The 19843-nt window shown below is 37.8% G+C and overlaps 1 protein-coding gene across 1 annotated transcript; it reads left to right on the top strand.

The window, feature by feature from the left end:
• Positions 1 to 6615: 6615 nt before the first annotated feature.
• On the top strand, positions 6616 to 19633 carry smpdl3a (sphingomyelin phosphodiesterase acid like 3A). The gene is made up of 8 exons (XM_083562531.1): positions 6616 to 6870; positions 7913 to 8126; positions 12827 to 12971; positions 14062 to 14158; positions 14798 to 14961; positions 15129 to 15309; positions 17224 to 17348; positions 18902 to 19633. The coding sequence occupies exons 1-8, from the start codon at positions 6774 to 6776 to the stop codon at positions 19220 to 19222; spliced, it is 1344 nt and encodes a 447-aa protein (XP_083418657.1). The 5' UTR covers positions 6616 to 6773; the 3' UTR covers positions 19223 to 19633.
• The last annotated feature ends 210 nt before the right edge of the window (positions 19634 to 19843 follow it).

Below are 19843 nucleotides of genomic sequence, written 5' to 3'. Positions count from 1 at the left end.
CAAAGCACTTTTGTCCGTCACTCTGTACACAGGCGTCTGCTAAACTTCCGCAAATGTAAATGTAAATTGATGTTTAACAGCGTGGGAGATATGCATGCTGAGTAAACACCTTAAGGTCTTTAAGAAGTCTTTAAATATACAGCTTTTGTGAATTGTTAAAATTTTGTCAACCCCAATCTTTTATATAATTCAGGGCAGGCTAGCCAGGTCCTGCTTTGCCCAGACAGATTCGGAGAAAGGTCCTGATAAATTCCTATGTTGGTTCGAACTTAGTCCAGTCCAGAGACCGTTAATCAAGAGGGCAGGCAAAACTATTAGTGCGTGCATGATACAGCGTGTGCTGATGAAATTTCTTGTGAACGAAGGCGTAAAAAACACTGTTTGGTGATGAGACGCTCAGCCGCAGTAAGACATTTGAATGGTGTAGATCTCAGGCATGGTGGTTAAAAGAAAACAAATAGAAGCTGTTTAAATGAACTAAAATGAATATAAAATTTGAATTCTATATGCTAAAATTGTGCATAATTTAAGATTTTCATGACATTGTAGGTAGTTTTACATATCTCACATCAGAAATTTGGGTTCTGGGATGTTTAACACGTTCAAAGGCTTCGGGTATGAATGAATTTGATTAACTCTAGGCAAAGTAAGTTATCTAAGAGAGAGAGGTGATGCTTGCATTCAACAGTTTCAAGACATTTGTTTTATTAATTATTAGCATTTAAATCTTAATAGATGTATGTGTAATACAGATACAAACTATGACTGAACAGATCAACTGCATGCCAACTTCATCAAAAAGTCATGATTATTTTCCATTGTCATTTACATTTACACTCATTACAATTATCAAACTGTGATTCATACAATTAACCCAATTTGATAAACAAAAACGGTGTCTGGGAACATCGATTAAAGGTTCAGTCTCCTCCCATTGCATACACTATAAATGATCAGGTACAACTGGAGGAGAATAATATCCTTCCTATATTGAGCAAAAGACACTACATCACCAAAATGGATGCCTTTATTGGAAGTTGGAAACTTGTCAAGAGTGATAATTTCGTCGAATATCTGTCAGCACTGGGTAAGTTTTTATTTATTTTTTATTTTTTAACTGAATTTTTTTTTTTTTATCAGGACCTATAAAGTGTTTTTCTCTTTACAACAGAAAACGCCTTTTAAACAAAATTCCTTTCTTTCTCAGGTGTTTCAGAAGAAGAGATAAGTGTTGCCCAATCACTTAAACCAACTTTAACATTTCACCAGGATGGGGAATCTATAGTTATTAAATCAGTAAACATCATTTTTACTAGCGAGGTCTGGTTCAAGCTGGGTGAAGAGTTCAGTGAGGAAACCAGGGATCACCGTAAATGCAAGGTAAAAAATTCAATAAATGATTATAAATAAATAAAATAAACGTACATTTCCAAACTGGATGAATATGAGATGTTTAAATGTGACATTTTGTGTATTTGTTACACAATCTCATTCATATTAAACCATATATACTGTATTGTTCGGACTATAAGCCGCTACTTTTTTCCCACGTTTTTAACGAAGCGGCTAATTTATGAATTTGTCCTGGGTTTTTCCCGGTTTTACAAACTTCAAGCCAAAAAACTGAGCGACATAACATTAGACCAATGAAATTTCCGAACGAAAAAACGCACCTCACCTGTGTTCTGAGCTGCACGGCATCAGGAGAACAAACTTTCACCGGTGGTGATTTTTAAACGCACAACGATGCCAAACGATAAACTCCCAAAAGAAATACAGTGGTACCGTGACCTACGAGTTTAATTCGTTCCGTGGACGAGCGCGCACATCAATTTTCTCAATTTGCTCGCACATCAAATCAGTTTTCCATATTGAAAATACTTAAAATGGCATTAATCCGTTCCAACCCTCAAAATGCCACCCCGTTTTTATGTTTCATTTTATTAAATTGGAAAATACATTTCTAAATAACAAATCTTGTATAAAAACATAATAAAAGAGTATGTAAAGATATAATAAGGTTTTATTCAGTGTATTTTTCTTGGAGATGAGTTGGCTTGAGCTAACGAAAACACCGGCGGGGTGTGTGTGTGTAGGGGGGGTAAAGGTGATAAGCGGAGGCGGAGGTAAAACTCGTTTTTTACTATCACTCCTGTACACTACGTATCCATAAACTTTAAAATGTTTACTTTTTCTTCTTTGCTTATCTTAATTTTCGTCACAATCTTCGCTTTCTGGCTTCGCTACACCATCTAGCAGCGCCGCCTCGAGCTCGTACCGAGTTCATTAGTTTCAGTGTAGACAGTGTAGGCTTATAGACAGGTGCGGCTTATTTATGTTAAAAATAAAAATATTTGTAAAATATTGCGGCTTATACAAGGGTGCACTTTATAGTCCAGAAATTACAATAATTAAATATTGCCTTGCATAAGCATTCACTCCTATACTTTTCTCTACACATTTTCTGGTATTGCAACATGGAACTGAAATGACCATTAACAAAAACTATAGGAGATGAATCATCCAAAAATAGCCCTTAATAATACATAAAAAAAAATAAAAAAAATAAAAAAATAAAAATAATACGGTATTAATAAGTGAAAGGGGGGTGTAAATTAATGACATATTCTTGGATACGTTTTTCAGTTCCAGGTTGTTACACAATTAAATTTGAAATTGTTGAATTGGACAAGTATTTACACAAAACACGGTGCCCTGCTTAAAATCCCTCCATAAGAAAACACACGCCTAGCTATTTTTTTTCCAGAATGTTATAACGTTGGATGAAGGCAAACTTGTACAGGTGCAGACGTGGGATGGGAAACAAACCACAATTGTTCGTGAGATCATGGATGACAACATGTTCATGGTAAGAATTGTGTTGAATTCACATTTGTGAAGCGGGATTAGTGTGTGAGAGCTGCTGAATAGCAATGTGTGTGTTTTTTGTATTTTACAGACACTGACCTTTGGGGACGTTGCATCCACCCTCACCTATAAAAAGATATAAATGATGGACCATTTACCAGTCTAGTAAATTTCCAAAGACAGAAATGGTGTTCAAATAAAAGAATTATTTAATTATATTTGATTATATTTAAGATTATTTGTTGAATTCTCATTCACTTTATTCCATCATTGACCAAGCATAAAATAAATGCTGAATCAGATCATATCAATGTGTGTTTCATGTGGTGTTTTCTGTTACTGCTTGTGATCACTCATATGGCTTATACCAATCCTGGCTCTCACTGGTGTTGATGTACCAAATGTCAAGGTTTTTACGTATTGCTGCCAAAGGCCTAGTACCTAAACCTTAATGTTTGCATTAGTCTGTTGCTTAGTCTCAGAAACATATTGAACATACACAATATGGACAAAATATATGCAAAGCTGCTGAACATTCAATTCCACATTTAGACCCAAGTTGCTATTATAATAACTTCATTCACAAGTGCATTAGTAAAATCAGGTGTTGATGTTAAGTAAGAAGGCCTGGGGTGCAGTCAGCTTTTAAATTCATCCCAATGGTGTTCAATTGGGTTGATGTCAGAGTTCTATATTAGACCACTTAAGATCATCACTTCAATCCATGGAAATATCTTCAGGGAGATTGTACACAGATGCATTGTCATGTTGGAACAGGTTTGGGTCTCCTAGATTACATCTTATAGTACTGACATCCTGTGCAATTGTATACCACCAACTGTCTATAAAAGTCAGTCTTCATATTGATAGTTTGTCTTAACTACATTGGTCAGTTATTTTATCCATTTCCATAGACAAGTAGTTTTTATTTTCCAGTCAGTGGCTGCGTTCTATCAGCTTTTATCAGCTGCTTTTATTATGTAAACTTAATAATATCTCATTAACAATTTGAGAAAATAACTAAACTAATCTCATTCAAGTAACGGGTGGTCCTGATTCCTACAGAGTATTTTATATTGATCTTGCCATTTTTTCTATACATATATTTGATCCGTTAGTGTATAGTATAACAGCAATAATAATAATAATACATTCATAAGCACTTATTTTAAATGCCATTGGTGAGTCATATTTGCCTCCACTGTGACACTCACATCACATAATGCCTTATAAATCCATTATTAATTAGCATGGACACTCCCAATTAAAATGCACCATTCCCTAATAGATCATCAAACCAATAAAGACATAAAATAATGTCTTGGTGTAACAGCTCAGGAAACACATCAATCTAAAGCTACTTACTTAAAATACAGCAGTTTAAACTCAGTGGTTTGGATTTCTAATGTCTCTCCATTAACCAGAGCATTAGCAAGCAGATTTCTGTCAGTTAGACTGGATGATGTTTGGGTTGGTAACGGAGATTACAATTCCAATTTTGTTTCAATCAACAATGCATAAAATCTAGACATCCTCGAGTTCTCATCCTTGAGCTCAAAGTCATATTTAAGTTGACTGAAGGTCCCTCTATTGGACAGCTTTGAAGTTACCAGTTAGGAAGTAACATGTATTTATTCTCTTTCTAAAGGTGATCACACTGATCTATTTGCTTATATAAGGTTATGCTGGATTGATTTTTTAGAACATTTGGAAGACCATGCTCACCTGCACTGGAATCCATCTGGTATATTATGGGTAATTGGTTGATCATTAGGAGTAAGACAGAGTACATGTGTGTGAATGAGACAGAGGCCAGTGGTGTGGTGCGGTTGCAGGGAGAAGAGGTGGAGAAGGTGGAGGAGTTCAGGTACCTGGGGTCAACCGTGCAAAGTGATGGAGAGTGTGTTAGGGAAGTAAAGAAAAGAGTGCAGGCAGGGTGGAGTGGGTGGAGAAAAGTGACAGGAGTGATTTGTGATAGAAGAGTATCTGCAAGAGTGAAAGGGAAAGTTTATAGGACTGTGGTGAGACCTGCGATGTTGTATGGATTAGAGACAGTGGCATTGAGTAAAAGACAGGAGGTGGAGCTGGAGGTAGCAGAGCTGAAGATGTTGAGGTTTTCGTTGGGAGTGACGACGATGGACAGGATTAGAAATGAGTTTATTAGAGGGGCAGCGCATGTAGGACGTTTTGAAAACAAGGTAAGGGAGGCGAGATTGAGATGGTTTGGACATGTGCAGAAGAGGGACATGGGGTATATCAGTAGGAGAATGCTGAGGATGGAGCCACCAGGAAGAAGGAAAAGAGGAAAATCAAGGAGGAGGTTTATGGATGTGGTGAGGGAAGACATGCAGGTAGTTGGTTTGAAAGAGGCAGATGTAGAGGACAGGGGGGTATGGAGACGGAAGATCTGCTGTGGCGCCCCCTAATGGGAGAAGCCGAAAGAAGAAGAAGAAGATTTATTAGCCTTCAAGTTTATCCCTATTGAAAGAATAAGTCTTTTCCGTGTTCAATAACTTCAATGAAACATTTATTATTTATAGAATTATTTATACACATAATCAGACAGACGTATACCAAGTATAGGATGGCAAAAGAATCACATAAGACAAATAAAAATAGTCTTTCTTGTTACATATGTGGAATATCTTATTTCAACTCCTGAGTTTGTCTTTTTTATACAAACTCCTAATATACTCCTTTATTATTGCCCTAGATAACCAAATGAAACCATGGTTAGTGTTGTTTTTATGAAGAGCTACTGTATTTTTTGACAGGCACCTAAGGGTTGGTCAAATGTGAAAAAGAAGAAAAAGAAAAGAGCTAAAGTTTTGCCCCTCATTCTTCTCTGTTTGCAACAGATATCAGCGTTTATGAAGAATCTTCGACAGATGAGCAGCTGTCAAACAGAAATGGAAAAATACATGATCCTGATTGGTTATTAATATTTTTCTCAGCTTGTAGATGATACCATTTTATTACTATTATTTATTTTTGTGATGTGTCAGAAATATGGAATTCTGTGATATTCACTTGACCGCTAATAACCGTATAACTTTGGAAATAGTATAACACTGTATTATTGTACATTAAAAAATTTTGTTATTGTTTTGATCTTTTTGTCTATTTTCTTTTGTTATTAATAAAAAAAAAAAAAAACCTTTTCATTTCTCGTTTTTTTTTTCTTTCAGATTTGTTTCTTTTGTTTTTGTTATAATATTGAGCAATTGCTGGCAGAATATACATATAAATTATACACACACAAACACACACTATATTGCCAAAAGTATGGGGTCACCTGATCTTTCCTGCTTTATGTGGTTATTTTCCAAATTGTTACGACAAAGCTGGAGGCGCTCAGTTGTATGTGACGTCTTTGGATGGACTTGCAAACCAAAATCTGTTCCTGCATGGTGATGCCCCTGTGCACAAAGTGAGCTCTGTGAAGATCTGGTTAGCATGCTTTGGAGAGGAAGATCTTGATTAGCCTGCTATAGAGCTCTGATCTCATCTCTACCATACACCTTTGGGATGAATGTGAACGCTGACTGCACCTCAGGTTTCATCACCTACATCAACACCTGCTTCTGGAAAGATGAAACATCTTTCCAGAAGAGTGGAGGGAATTAAAAGAGCAAATTGGGTCTAAATGTGGAATGCAATGCTCCAAAATCACATTCTGTACTTTTGACCAGGTGACCCAATACTTTTGGAAATATATAGGTAGTGTTTGAGATTGTATATGGGTACACTGCCCTCTAGCGGCTGAGTGACACTACACAGTCTTTTCCCATGACTTAATGGTGTAACAATGAAAGCACGTGATTACTCTGTTTACTTCCGGTTAGGGTTTTCGACCTTGCTGTAAGAAGCAGCTGGATCAGTACTGATCCTTATTAAATAAAGTTATGGGACTGATTTGGTTTTGCTGGACTGCTGCCTTTTTCTACCAGCAGGTTTGGGCTGCACCAAGAAGTGTGGGCTGTAGAGAAAGAGAGGATATGAGTAAGTATATAATCCTTGACACAATTACTTTTACTTCTGCTTTATAGCTGAGAAGCCATATAGATTCCCAGAATATCATATATGACTGTATATGAGTTTTTATTCTCTTACATTATAGATGGATTGTCATAGTAAAATATTTGACTGAATGTTAGTAAATAGAAAGCATTTCTATGGGATGGGAAACAAACAAACAAACCAAAACAATTTCATACAAAATATGGACAATAGTTTGTGGACACCTGACCATAAGATTGTGCTTTTTAAACATATCATTCAAACATTCAAAACATTTAACATGTTCAAAGACATCCTTTACAATTTTACGCCTCTAACTCGAATACAGTTTGGCAAAGAACCACGTTTGACTTGAAAAGTCAGGTGTCCCAATACTTTTGCCTCTATAATGTGTTTGTGTATATATAGGGCAATTTTTAGGTGGAACATTTTCCAGCTCATGGTGATGTTTTAATTCTATTCCTCTCACACCACAGCTATTTCTTTTTTTTAAAGAATGTGTAGTACGTTGTGTCCAATCTCCTGGATCGGAACCCGACACAAAGCTAGTTCTCGTTATCAGTCACGTTACAGCAGTTGATCTCTTGTTCAGGCGGAAGTTATGTACATTGTTCTTCATACAAGCTTGTAAATAAGATGTTACTCTGGAAATGTACCAGGATACACTAGAAAGCATTGATATGAACTTAGTGAGTTTATTTAAAGTTTGATAGCATTCATTTGGGCTTCAGTTAAATATGTTTTATTCTACAACGGGATGTCATTAAAAACCCACAAAACAAAAGCTTCTTCACTTGTACGACTGTCCAATATTTACACATGAAAAAAGAAATAGAATAGAAGGACAAAAAAAAAAAGCATCGCCAATTCATGCACCTACATGTCAACTTTTTTTTAAGTGGTAGGAATTTAAAGCATTCACACAAATGAAGGTGGAACATCAGGATCAGATCTTGAATGCCACATATGTAAAGCCTCTGCACCAACAGTGACAATGGTTTAACTGTAGTTTTTTTAATGACAGGTAAATTCTGGCATATCTCAGACCTGCACATCGATCCTACTTACCATGTCACGGAAGATCGCACCAAAGTGTGCTACTCCTCAAAGGGCTTTCCTGCGTCCGACCCTGGAGTTTTTGGAGATTACATGTGCGACTCTCCCTACAAGCTAATTCTGTCTGCCTTCAGCTACATGAAAAGCGTCGAGCCGGAGCCTGAATTTATCATATGGACTGGGTATAAGATTTCAACTCTTTCTTATTGTCAAATTGTAAGAAAAAGATCTAACGAGAAGAAGCTTTAAATTATATATATATATATATATATATATATACAGTGAGGAAAATAAGTATTTGAACACCCTACTATTTTGCAAGTTCTCCCACTTAGAAATCATGGAGGGGTCTGAAATTGTCATCGTAGGTGCATGTTCACTGTGAGAGACATAATCTAAAAAAAATAATCCAGAAATCACAATGTATGATTTTTTAACTATTTATTTGTATGATACAGCTGCAAATAAGTATTTGAACACCTGAGAAAGTCAATGTTAATATTTGGTACAGTAGCCTTTGTTTGCAATTACAGAGGTCAAACGTTTCCTGTAGTTTTTCACCAGGTTTGCACACACTGCAGGAGGGATTTTGGCCCACTCCTCCACACAGATCTTCTCTAGATCAGTCAGGTTTCTGGCCTGTCGCTGAGAAACACGGAGTTTGAGCTCCCTCCAAAGATTCTCTATTGGGTTTAGGTCTGGAGACTGGCTAGGCCACGCCAGAACCTTGATATGCTTCTTACAGAGCCACTCCTTGGTTATCCTGGCTGTGTGCTTCGGGTCATTGTCATGTTGGAAGACCCAGCCTCGACCCATCTTCAATGCTCTAACTGAGGGAAGGAGGTTGTTCCCCAAAATCTCGCGATACATGGCCCCGGTCATCCTCTCCTTAATACAGTGCAGTCGCCCTGTCCCATGTGCAGAAAAACACCCCCAAAGCATGATGCTACCACCCCCATGCTTCACAGTAGGGATGGTGTTCTTGGGATGGTACTCATCATTCTTCTTCCTCCAAACATGTTTAGTGGAATTATGACCCAAAAGTTCTATTTTGGTCTCATCTGACCACATGAATTTCTCCCATGACTCCTCTGGATCATCCAAATGGTCAGTGGCAAACTTAAGACGTGCCTGGACATGTGCTGGTTTAAGCAGGGGAACCTTCCGTGCCATGCATGATTTCAATCCATGACGTCTTAGTGTATTACCAACAGTAACCTTGGAAACGGTGGTCCCAGCTCTTTTCAGGTCGTTGACCAGCTCCTCCCGTGTAGTTCTGGGCTGATTTCTCACCTTCCTTAGGATCATTGAGACCCCACGAGGTGAGATCTTGCATGGAGCCCCAGTCCGAGGGAGATTGACAGTCATGTTTAGCTTCTTTCATTTTCTAATGATTGCTCCAACAGTGGACCTTTTTTTACCAAGCTGCTTGGCAATTTCCCCGTAGCCCTTTCCAGCCTTGTGGAGGTGTACAATTTTGTCTCTAGTGTCTTTGGACAGCTCTTTGGTCTTGGCCATGTTAGTAGTTGGATTCTTACTGATTGTACGGGGTGGACAGGTGTCTTTATGCAGCTAACGACCTCAAACAGGTGCATCTAATTTAGGATAATAAATGTAGTGGAGGTGGACATTTTAAAGGCAGACTAACAGGTCTTTGAGGGTCAGAATTCTAGCTGATAGACAGGTGTTCAAATACTTATTTGCAGCTGTATCATACAAATAAATAGTTTAAAAATCATACATTGTGATTTCTGGATTATTTTTTTTAGATTATGTCTCTCACAGTGGACACGCACCTACGATGACAATTTCAGACCCCTCCATGATTTCTAAGTGGGAGAACTTGCAAAATAGCAGGGTGTTCAAATTCTTATTTTCCTCACTGTATATATATATATATATATATATATATATATATATATATATAGGAATATATTAGGAATATATATATACACACACACACACACACACACACACACACACACACACACACACACACACACACACACACACACACACACACACACACTGGCGATCAAAATTAGAGAACAATTTATAAACAATTGAACAATTCTGAAATAATGTCATCTTCACTGCTCAACAGTTGAAGGAGTTTTTGTCCTGTCTATACCATGCTACCAAAACACCTTTTCCAGAAATTAACTAAGGCATTTAAAAAAACAACATTATTTTGCAGAAAACACACTGATCAAAATTAGAGAACATTTTCAGATACCCCCCAGTTATTGGTGTTAATCTGGCACCTGGTGTTAATTTTCTTGATTATCTGTCAACCCCTATTTAACTGGCAGCCTAACTTCCAGTGTCACTGACTCTGCAAGATGGTGGACCGTTCTAAAGTGACTGAAAGCCTTCGGCAGCAGGTTGTCCAGATGAAGGCCAAAGGGACGACCCTATCAGCTATAGCAAGACAAGTTGTTCGTTCCATATCTGTGATTTCAAGAATATTGAATCTTTACAACATCACAAACTCATTTAAGTCCGCCAAGAAGGCTGGTCGTCCACGGAAGACAAATACAAGAGAGGACAGGATACTGCGGAGGATCTCAATGGGCAATCGTTTTCACACTGCAGCTGGAATTGCTCACCAGTTCAGCTCTGAACAGGGTAAGGATCTGTCTTGTCATAGAGTGTCTCGACGTTTAAGAGCATTTGGACTGAAAGCCCACTCTGCAGTGACCAAACCTCTCATTAGCAGAAAGAATCAAAAGGCTAGACTAAGCTTTGCTGAGAAGCATGTTGTGTGGACAGAGGAGAACTGGTCCAAAGTTCACTTCAGTGATGAAAGCAAGTTTAATTTATTTGGGTCCGATGGGAAACATTATGTTCGGCGACAAACTGGGGAAAGACTGAACCCAAAGTGTGTAAAGAAGTCAGTGAAAAGTGGAGGCGGAAGTTTCATGGTTTGGGGCATGTTTTCTGCTGCAGGAGTTGGGCCTCTTATATAGCTACATGGCAGAGTGAATGTAAATGTTTATCAGAATCTTCTTCAACAACATATGGATCCTTCCATGCGTTCATCACCCAATCAGCCCGCAGTGTTCATGCAGGACAATGCTCCATGTCACACAGCAAAACGGGTCAAGCAGTTCCTTAAAACTGAAAACAGTGAAATAATGACATGGCCTGCCCAGAGTCCTGATCTCAACCCAATAGAGAACCTCTGAAAAATCCTTGGCGACAAAGTTATGGCCAAGAAACCCACTACAGTCACCGAACTGTGGAGGAGACTGGAAGAAGAGTGGACCAAAATCTCACCAGAGCAGTGTGAGAGACTAGTGCTGTCCTGTGGCTGCAGATGTGCTGAAGTCATTCAGAGCAGAGGCCTGGACACTTCCTACTAATTGCTGACTGTTGTAACCTTCAGAAAATGTTGTTGTAATCTTTTTCCATGCTACAGTCATTGTTGTTCTCTAATTTTGATCAGTGTGTTTTCTGAAAAATAATGTTTTTTTTTTTAAATGCCTTAATTAATTTGCCTTTTTAATTTGTGGAAAAGGTGTTCTGGTAGCATGGTATAGACAGGACAAAAACTCCTTCAACTGTTGAGCAGTGAAGATGACATTATTTCAGAATTGTTCAATTGTTTATAAATTGTTCTCTAATTTTGATCGCCAGTGTGTGTGTATGTGTGTGTATATATATATATATATATAATGTATATATATAATGTATATACAGGGTTATTCAAAAAGAAGAGTATAACCCTGTATATACACGAGGTGGTTTTGAAAAGTTCTGAGTTTTGTAAGACGCAACAGTTGGCAACACACGGCTGCACGCACAGTCACAGGGAGAACAGAACTCCATAAGTCAGTGTTCCGAACACATCGTACTGTGTACATCGGGAGCTGTGTGTTCTGGTGCTATTCTGACCGTGTGTGTTACCACATCTGCTATTCTGACCATTTTAAAAAGATGCTTTAAAAAGAACACCTCCAGGACACATTCCAGAAGTGGCGGGAACGCTGGGAGCGCTGTACTGCTGTGTAAGGGGACGATAATAATGTTGATAATGTGTTAGTCGATTTTTGTAAACAGAACTTTTTTATACCACCTCGTGTGCAGATGGATGGATGGATAGTTACAGAGTTCATTTGGAAATTATACAGACTTTTTTCTATTTTGTTATATTGCATATGGTTGTGCCACACTCTTTCCGTTTGAGAATTACAGAGCCCACCATGGGACGCACCTGAGCGAATTTTCAAGTATTGTTGCAAATGGTCTGAATACTTGTACATGTGATATATTTCAGGGTTTAATTGTAAAACATTTACAGACATTGCTAGAATTCTGTTTTGACTTTGTGGAGATTATTTAAAAAAAATCTAAACGATTGCGGGTTGGAACATAAAATAAAAAAAAAGTGAAGGGGGTCTGGATATTTTCTGAATGCACTATATGTGTATGTGTAAATGCACAGTGACAGTGTATAGTAAGTTATGGGAAACTATTCGTTGAAACTAATTATAATTATTATTGTTTTAATATCACTCAGTGAAATGCATAATTGTTCTCACTGATGTATTTATTAAACCCCGCCCAGTATCATGATGTGGTTTTCTTGTGTCCAGAAAAGCTACTTAATTTTCCACGCACTAAATCAGTGTGTTCATCACCAACATTAAAAATGTACTCCACCACCTGCTCTACCAAAGCCACTGCGGAGGGACTTTTTTGGCCGCACTGAATATAAAAAATATAAATAAATAAATCTACTTACTAAAAAAAAAAAAGAAGAAGAAGAAACACGCAGAATACGGTGTTTTCATTTGTTTTAGTTTGGAATGAACTTTGAAAAGTTTTTTTTCCCTGAATCCATGACAGCACTTTATTAAATCCAGGCTCTTTTCTGTAGAGACAGCCCTCCACATGTTCCAGCAGACAAGCTGTCCACTGAAACTGTGATTAACATGATCAGCAATATGACACACACCATACGCCAGTTCTTCCCTCAGCTGCCGGTGTACCCTGCCCTGGGCAACCATGACTACTGGCCACAGGTATTACACTAACCTCTTTTTTCACCTAGTCTATATTATAGCATAATTGACGGCATTAAAAAACAAGTTAAAGGCTTTTATTGTTATATTTGACTTGTTTTTATGGTGGTGTGAAGCCCTTGACTCCTGTTTAGTTCTGCAATGATGAATGTGGGTCAATTATGATCAATTATGACTATGGGTGCTCTAGGATGGGCCAATTATTCTATCTGGTGCTTCCTCTTTCTCAATCACACCCTTTCCTGTCTCTCCCTTCCTATTTGTGTTTTTATTTTCTATCTCTCCGTCCGTAGTTGCCATTCCTTCCTCTTTCTATTCGTTGTTTCTTCTTTCCATCCGCAAGTGACCTCTTCAAAAATACCACACACCATCATCTCTGACCTGCTTCCATAAACACTCACATTACAGTAATAGAAACTCCATATATGTTACATTAACACATTCGGTACAAGGACCACTGTATTGCAACCCTGCAATATAACATTGGGCTTATTTGGGAAAAGTGATCATTGCACTGCCTCACTTTTCATCCAAAGATGATTCTGATGAGTCTCGGAGAGAGCGTACAGTGGTGTGAAAAAGTGTTTGCCCCCTTTCTCGTTTCTTATTTGTTCTTGCATGTTTGTCACACTTTAATGTTTCAGATCATCAAACTCATTTAAATATTTAGTATTTAATAACAGGGGGGGGCAAACACTTTTTCACAAGAGGGCCATGTCGTTTTGGATTTTGTTTTCCCTTAATAATAAAAACCTTCATTTAAAAACAACGTGTTGTGTTCACTTGTGTTATCTTTTACTGATATTCAAATTAGTTTAATGATCTGAAACTTTAAAGTGTCACAAACATGGCAAAAAAATAAGAAATCAGAAAAACACTTTTTCACACCACTGTATATATTTTGTGTGATGTAATAATTCATTACAAATAAACTTTGAATGCAGAATGTTAAATATGTAACCTGGTTATCGTGATAGATACCGTGTTGTTGTATACACTCAATCTTTTAAAACCCGAATATGTATAAAGTCAATAGAAAATCATAGGGTGTCAGATGAACTGTCATATACATTTTTTTTTTCCCTTTTAGGATCAACTTCCTCCGAACCAAGACGATATTTACCAGGCCGCAGCCAGAATTTGGTCTCCATGGCTAAAAAAAGACGCCCTCGCCACTCTGCGTAAAGGTATATTTCTGACCCATATTTTCTTTTGAACGCCTTATTGAGTATAATCTTAGGTGCAATAGGTTCAGTGGTCCCCAACCCCCATGGCCCTGTGGGTCAATTGGTACCGGGCCACACAGAAAGAATACATACCTTACATTATTTCCATTTATTTATGATCTGATTCTGAACGATGTTTTATTTTGGAAAATTACCGGATTCTCTCCACCACCTCTGTCTATGACTCACTCTCAATGGATGTCATGATGCTTGTCTCGGTCACGTCTTACCTTCATCCACTACCTTCTTAAAGGGGCTGCTCCGGCCGCTAACACATAATACATTACCGCTAAATTTAAACCCCCAAGCGAGCAAAATTAACAAACAACAACACAGTGGATTCACGATTGTTATTATATTGAGAAAATACCAGTTTTTATGTCGCTTGTATCATTTTATTTTGTTGTATTTATCCACCAAACCTTAAAGACCGGTCCGTGAAAATATTGTCTGACATTAAACCGGTCCGTGGAGCAAAGAGCTTTGGGAACCACTGCTTTATAGAATGCAAGATAATTCTATAGACAGAAACATGATAACTTGAGCATTATTAATCAATAATAAAATATAGTTTCTCAATTATCATTTTCTTCCATGAAGGTGGATTTTATTCTCAGCTTATAAAACCTGGACTCCGGCTGGTGAGCCTAAACACAAACCTTTACTACAGTCCCAACAAGGTAACAGTGAACATGTCCGACCCAGCTGGACAGTATCAGTGGCTGCAGGACACGCTAGAGCTTTCCATGCAGAGCATGGAGAAGGTAATGGTTTGGTTTTTTACATGCTGCTATCATTAAGATGACATTTGCAGGACACATTTTTTTCTCTTCTGCAGGTGTAGATGTTCAAATAATTGATCTTCTTTTTTTTGTGGTAATACGAACATGCATGTGTTTTACAATATTGATCTTGATCTGTGTATTTACAGGTCTACGTGATTGCTCACGTCCCAGTAGGATACTTGCCCTTCGCTAAAAGCACCACAGCCATGAGGGAGGGTGACAATGAAAGGCTTGTGGAGATATTTCGTAACTACAGTGACGTCATTCAGGGACAATTTTACGGTCACACTCATCGAGACAGCATGATGGTTCTTCTGGATTATACCGGTAAACACTTCCCCGAAAAAAATCTCTTTTGGAGACAAGCAATCTATCCGAAACTGTTGCTGGAGATAAAATAGTGCAAACGCATCACAATTAGGTTTTTTTTTCCCTCTAAATGACTGTTAGCTGTAATGATTTCATTCTGAAGAGAATGAGTTCCCCTTTAACTCTGGTTTCTCTAAAGCCTTTCTTCCTCATATCATCTCAGGGAGTTGGTCCGGGTTTCGGCCTCGAGTATTCTATGTAATCGAGTTTTCAACCAATTATTCCATCGATTAATCGAGTAATCGGATAGGAAGTACCATTTCTTGATTAAATAGCAACTCTAAATATACATGAGAAAATAAGGCTGGTCTCTTAAAATAAAAAAGTCAATTGTTTTCTTTTTTAACGGGTGGCGCGTCAGTAATAATGGTCCGTGGGGAAACATAAGGCTTTGTGTGTAGTTGAATAGACTAAACGAAACATTTTACCTCGACGATTATTTTTATTTGAGTTACTCGAAGAATCGTTTCAGCCTTTTTGTATTCGCATTCATTCTAAGCTGTTTAATGATAATGTCTATTACATTTGACATTTCTAACAGTGTGAAATTAAATAATAACGTGTTTTTTTGTTTTTTGTTTTTTGGATTACCAACTGACTTCCCATTCAGGCTTCAGTTGAGTTGTCCGGTTTAACAAAGAAATCATGATATAGAACTGAAAGTCAAAAAAAGAAAAAGGGAACCAATGATCTTTTACACCAGGGAACAAGAAGAAGGAAAAGCATGAGAATAAATGATTAGATGAACTCACTAGTTCTAGGTCAAGAGACTAGAGTTCTATGAGAAAAATAATATAAATGAAAGTAGGGTGTATGGAGTGCTAGGTTAAAGTCCAAAAGATTTTAATTCGAAGCAGTGGTTAGTAGTTTGAAGTTACACTGGGTACAGGATTTAAGTTGTCATTTCATACATATACAGTGCAGTGCACAGAGAAACGAAACAACGTTTCCCCAGAGCTACAGCAAACAACAAAAACTCAAAAGGAACACGAGGAACACAGAAGTTCACATAACTCTAAACTAACAACATAAAGTGACCATGTGCAAAATTTTGTGAAAAAAAAAAGGCAACATGAGACAGGAAATACAGAAGCATAGTAGCGCTGATCAGTACAGTAGGTTGTGCAAGAAGGATTGTCCATATACAGTATAAAGATGAGGTTGTGTGCAAAAATACAGTATAGAAGCTTGTGCAAAGGTATTGTCCATATACAAATTCTTCTTCTAATTCTTTTTTCAGCTTCTCTCATTAGGGGGCGCCACAGCGGATCATCTGTCTCCATACCCCCCCGTCCTCTACATCTTCCTCTTTCAGACCAACTACCTGCATGTCTTCTCTCACCACATCCATCAACTTCCTCCTTGGTCTTCCTCTTTCCTCCTTCCTGGAGGCTCCATCCTCAGCATTCTTTTACCGATGCACCCCATGTCCCTCCTCTGCACATATCCAAACCATCTCAGTCTCCCTCACCTTGTCTCCAAAACGTCCTACATGTGCTGTCCCTTTAATAAACTCTTTTCTAATCCTGTCTATCATCGTCACTTCCAACGAACATCTCAACATCTTTAGCTCTGCTACCTCCAGCTCCACCTCCTGTCTTTTACTCAATGCCACTGTCTCTAAACCATACAACATCGCAGGTCTCACCACAGTCCTATAAACTTTCCCTTTCACTCTTGCAGATACTCTTCTATCACAATGTTTTTAATATAATATAATATAATACAATATAATATAGTGCAATTTTTTAAATGAGACTATCGTCTAATATCAGGAAGTGTAGCTGAACACCAAACAACCCCCCCCCTCCACAATTACAGTATTGTTAATTATATCTCAGATTAATTATACCAAGTCGTTATCTTTTACAGGGAAACCTGTTAACTCCATCTTTGTGACGCCGGCCGTGACTCCATACAGAAGTGTTCTGGAGAAATATTCAAATAACCCTGGCGTCCGTATGTACCTGTACAACTCTGAGGACTATGGCTTACAGGTATGTGGAACCTTTTACTTTGCTTACAGGGTCAAACCTAACAGTGTTATGTTTGTAAGATAACAAGATAAACAGTCCAGCTTTCTCAGGAGAGTAAAGTCTTTTTTGTACATAAAGACATAAAGCAACATGAATGATTTCCTTAATGTGGTTCTTAATTCCAAGGTGAGATTTCATTTGAGAGTTCTATACAAATTAGTCACGACATGGTCAAGTGTCAAGTTTAAGTCATTCCTTGGATCGAATTCATTTTTATCTGTATAGCTCTTTTAACAATGGACATTGTCTCAAAGCAGCTTTACACAGATAACGTGGTGATAAAGAACGAATAAGATGCTCTTTATAAGTGTACGTTTGTCCCTGACTCAAGAGGGAACCACATCCTCATCTGGGTGGCAACGAATGTCCATTTATTACAGATAAACAATGCTGAGGTGTGCACTGATGGCCATCAGATGCAAATTGTAGTAATCGGTGTAGTAGACTTTTACTCCGTAAAACTCTTTCCTTTTCTCATAATTATCACCAATCTTTTACATTTATGGCAATTTGGGTTCCCTGGTGGTCTAGTGGTTAGGATGCGGCGCTCTCACCGCTGCGGCCCGGGTTCGATCCCCGGTCAGGGAACCAACCCCAGCCATTAGGGTTGCACAAGCCAGTGCACTCTTAGTGCCAGTCCCAAGCCCAGATAAATGGAGAGGGTTGCGTTAGGAAGGGCATCCAGCGTAAATACGTGCCAAATCGAACATGCGGATCATGAATACGGGTGATCCGCTGTGGCGACCCCTAATGGGAGAAGCCAAAAGAACGTTTTTTTTTACATTTATGCCAATTTGTCAGCCACCATTATCCCCATTTAGAGTTTTTATACAAGTTGAGGGCTCAGGGACTTGCACAAGGCCTCATTAGTGGCAGCTTGGCAGTGCTGGGATTTGAACTCGCAACCTTCAAAACAGGAGGCCAACATCGTCTCAACCACTGAGCCTCCCTGATCCATAATTTTCCTTTTGATATACAAAACCCTTCAAATACAGACACTTTAATTCAGGGAGAAACGTAGGAGTACTTTAACTGGATTAATATTTAAACAGGTTAATTGTACAGCAACTGAGTACTTCATGAGTGTCTGTATGTAATAAGTAGAGTTAACACGCTTTGTGCGGTTTTCAGCATGTCTTTAACCAATTAGCTTTAGATGCTGTACTTCCAGTATCTATGTCCATTGCTTATTGAAATAAAAAAGTAATAACGTACAAGTAAGATACACTATATTGCCAAAAGTATTTGGTCACCCGACCTTTCACGCTTTATGCGGTTCTTTTCCAAACTGTTACTTGAACTTGGAAACCCGAACATCTTGGACCATCTTCCCAGAAGAGTGGAGGGAATTATACGAATGTGGAATGCAATGCTCAAAAATCACACACCGTACTAATGACCAGGTGACCCAATACTTTTAGCAATATATTGTAAGTGAATATAGAGACGTAGAAGTGGATAATGTTTGTCTTTTTTTTTTTTTTTGTAAAGACATTCTCACCTTCTGTTTGAAGGATCTTTGGCAGTACTACTTGAATCTCACAGAAGCAAATCAGCAAGAAAAGCCCACTTGGAGACTTGAGTACATGATGACCAAAGCTTTTGGTATGAAGGACATTCGGCCAGAAAGCCTACACGAACTCGCATTCAAGTTCGAGGCACCGGGAAGCAAAGAATTTCAGCAGTACTACACTCATTACATGGTCAGTTACAATGACACCATCACTTGTACAGAGGAGTGTAAAACAGTGCAGGTCTGTTCTGTGCACTTTTTAGACCACGAGTCCTATTCGGAGTGTGTGCAAAAGGTGAAAGGCAGGGACTTAAAATGGTAAAAGCCTTTTTAGAGGCTGTATTAAATTAACTTGCTGTAACGGGAACAGATTTTATCCTTTTTGCTAGTAAAGGGAGTGAATTCTTTTTTTTCAGGTATTCTTTAAAAAAAAAAAAAAGGGAGAGAAATTAAATGAAACACAAGGGATACACGCTAGGATTTATTACCATTAAAGACTTGAACCAAACCAGTAATGTGAATGAGAAATATATTTCTTTTTTTTTTTCTTGTTAGTTGATTATTTAAGAAAAATTTAATTAAATATGCATATAATTATAATTTTTTTTTGCTATTAATTTTTTATCAAAATGGAATAAAAAAGTTTTCAAAAATTCAGGAAAGGGGTTCATTTGATCAACATTAACATGTTTAATGGGCATTTATTGTACAATAAAAAAATTCACTGTTAAAAGTGCACTTTGTCTGTTCTTTTTTTTTTATATAACGAAATATAAAATCTTTATATGAAGTAATATCTTTTTTTTTATTCCGTTTATAATAAACTGCGAGTGTGAACTACACAACTAACAACAACTAAAGCATAAAGCAAAACCCACAGTAAATATGTTTGTGTTAAGGAAAAGCAGGAACAGAATAATTGTGTATATTTAATGATATACTG

This window comes from Silurus aristotelis, assembly GCF_946808225.1.
Source record: "Silurus aristotelis genome assembly, chromosome: 15".
NCBI lineage: Eukaryota > Metazoa > Chordata > Actinopteri > Siluriformes > Siluridae > Silurus > Silurus aristotelis.
This window is presented reverse-complemented; position numbering and strand designations above follow the sequence as displayed.

Coding starts and splice junctions, on each gene's coding strand:
- smpdl3a (XM_083562531.1), top strand. CDS start 6,774: ATGGGACTGATTTGGTTTTGCTGGACTGCTGCCTTTTTCTACCAGCAG. Junction 6,871..7,912: donor TAGAGAAAGAGAGGATATGA/GTAAGTATATAA, acceptor TTTTAATGACAG/GTAAATTCTGGCATATCTCA. Junction 8,127..12,826: donor GAATTTATCATATGGACTGG/GTATAAGATTTC, acceptor TCTTTTCTGTAG/AGACAGCCCTCCACATGTTC.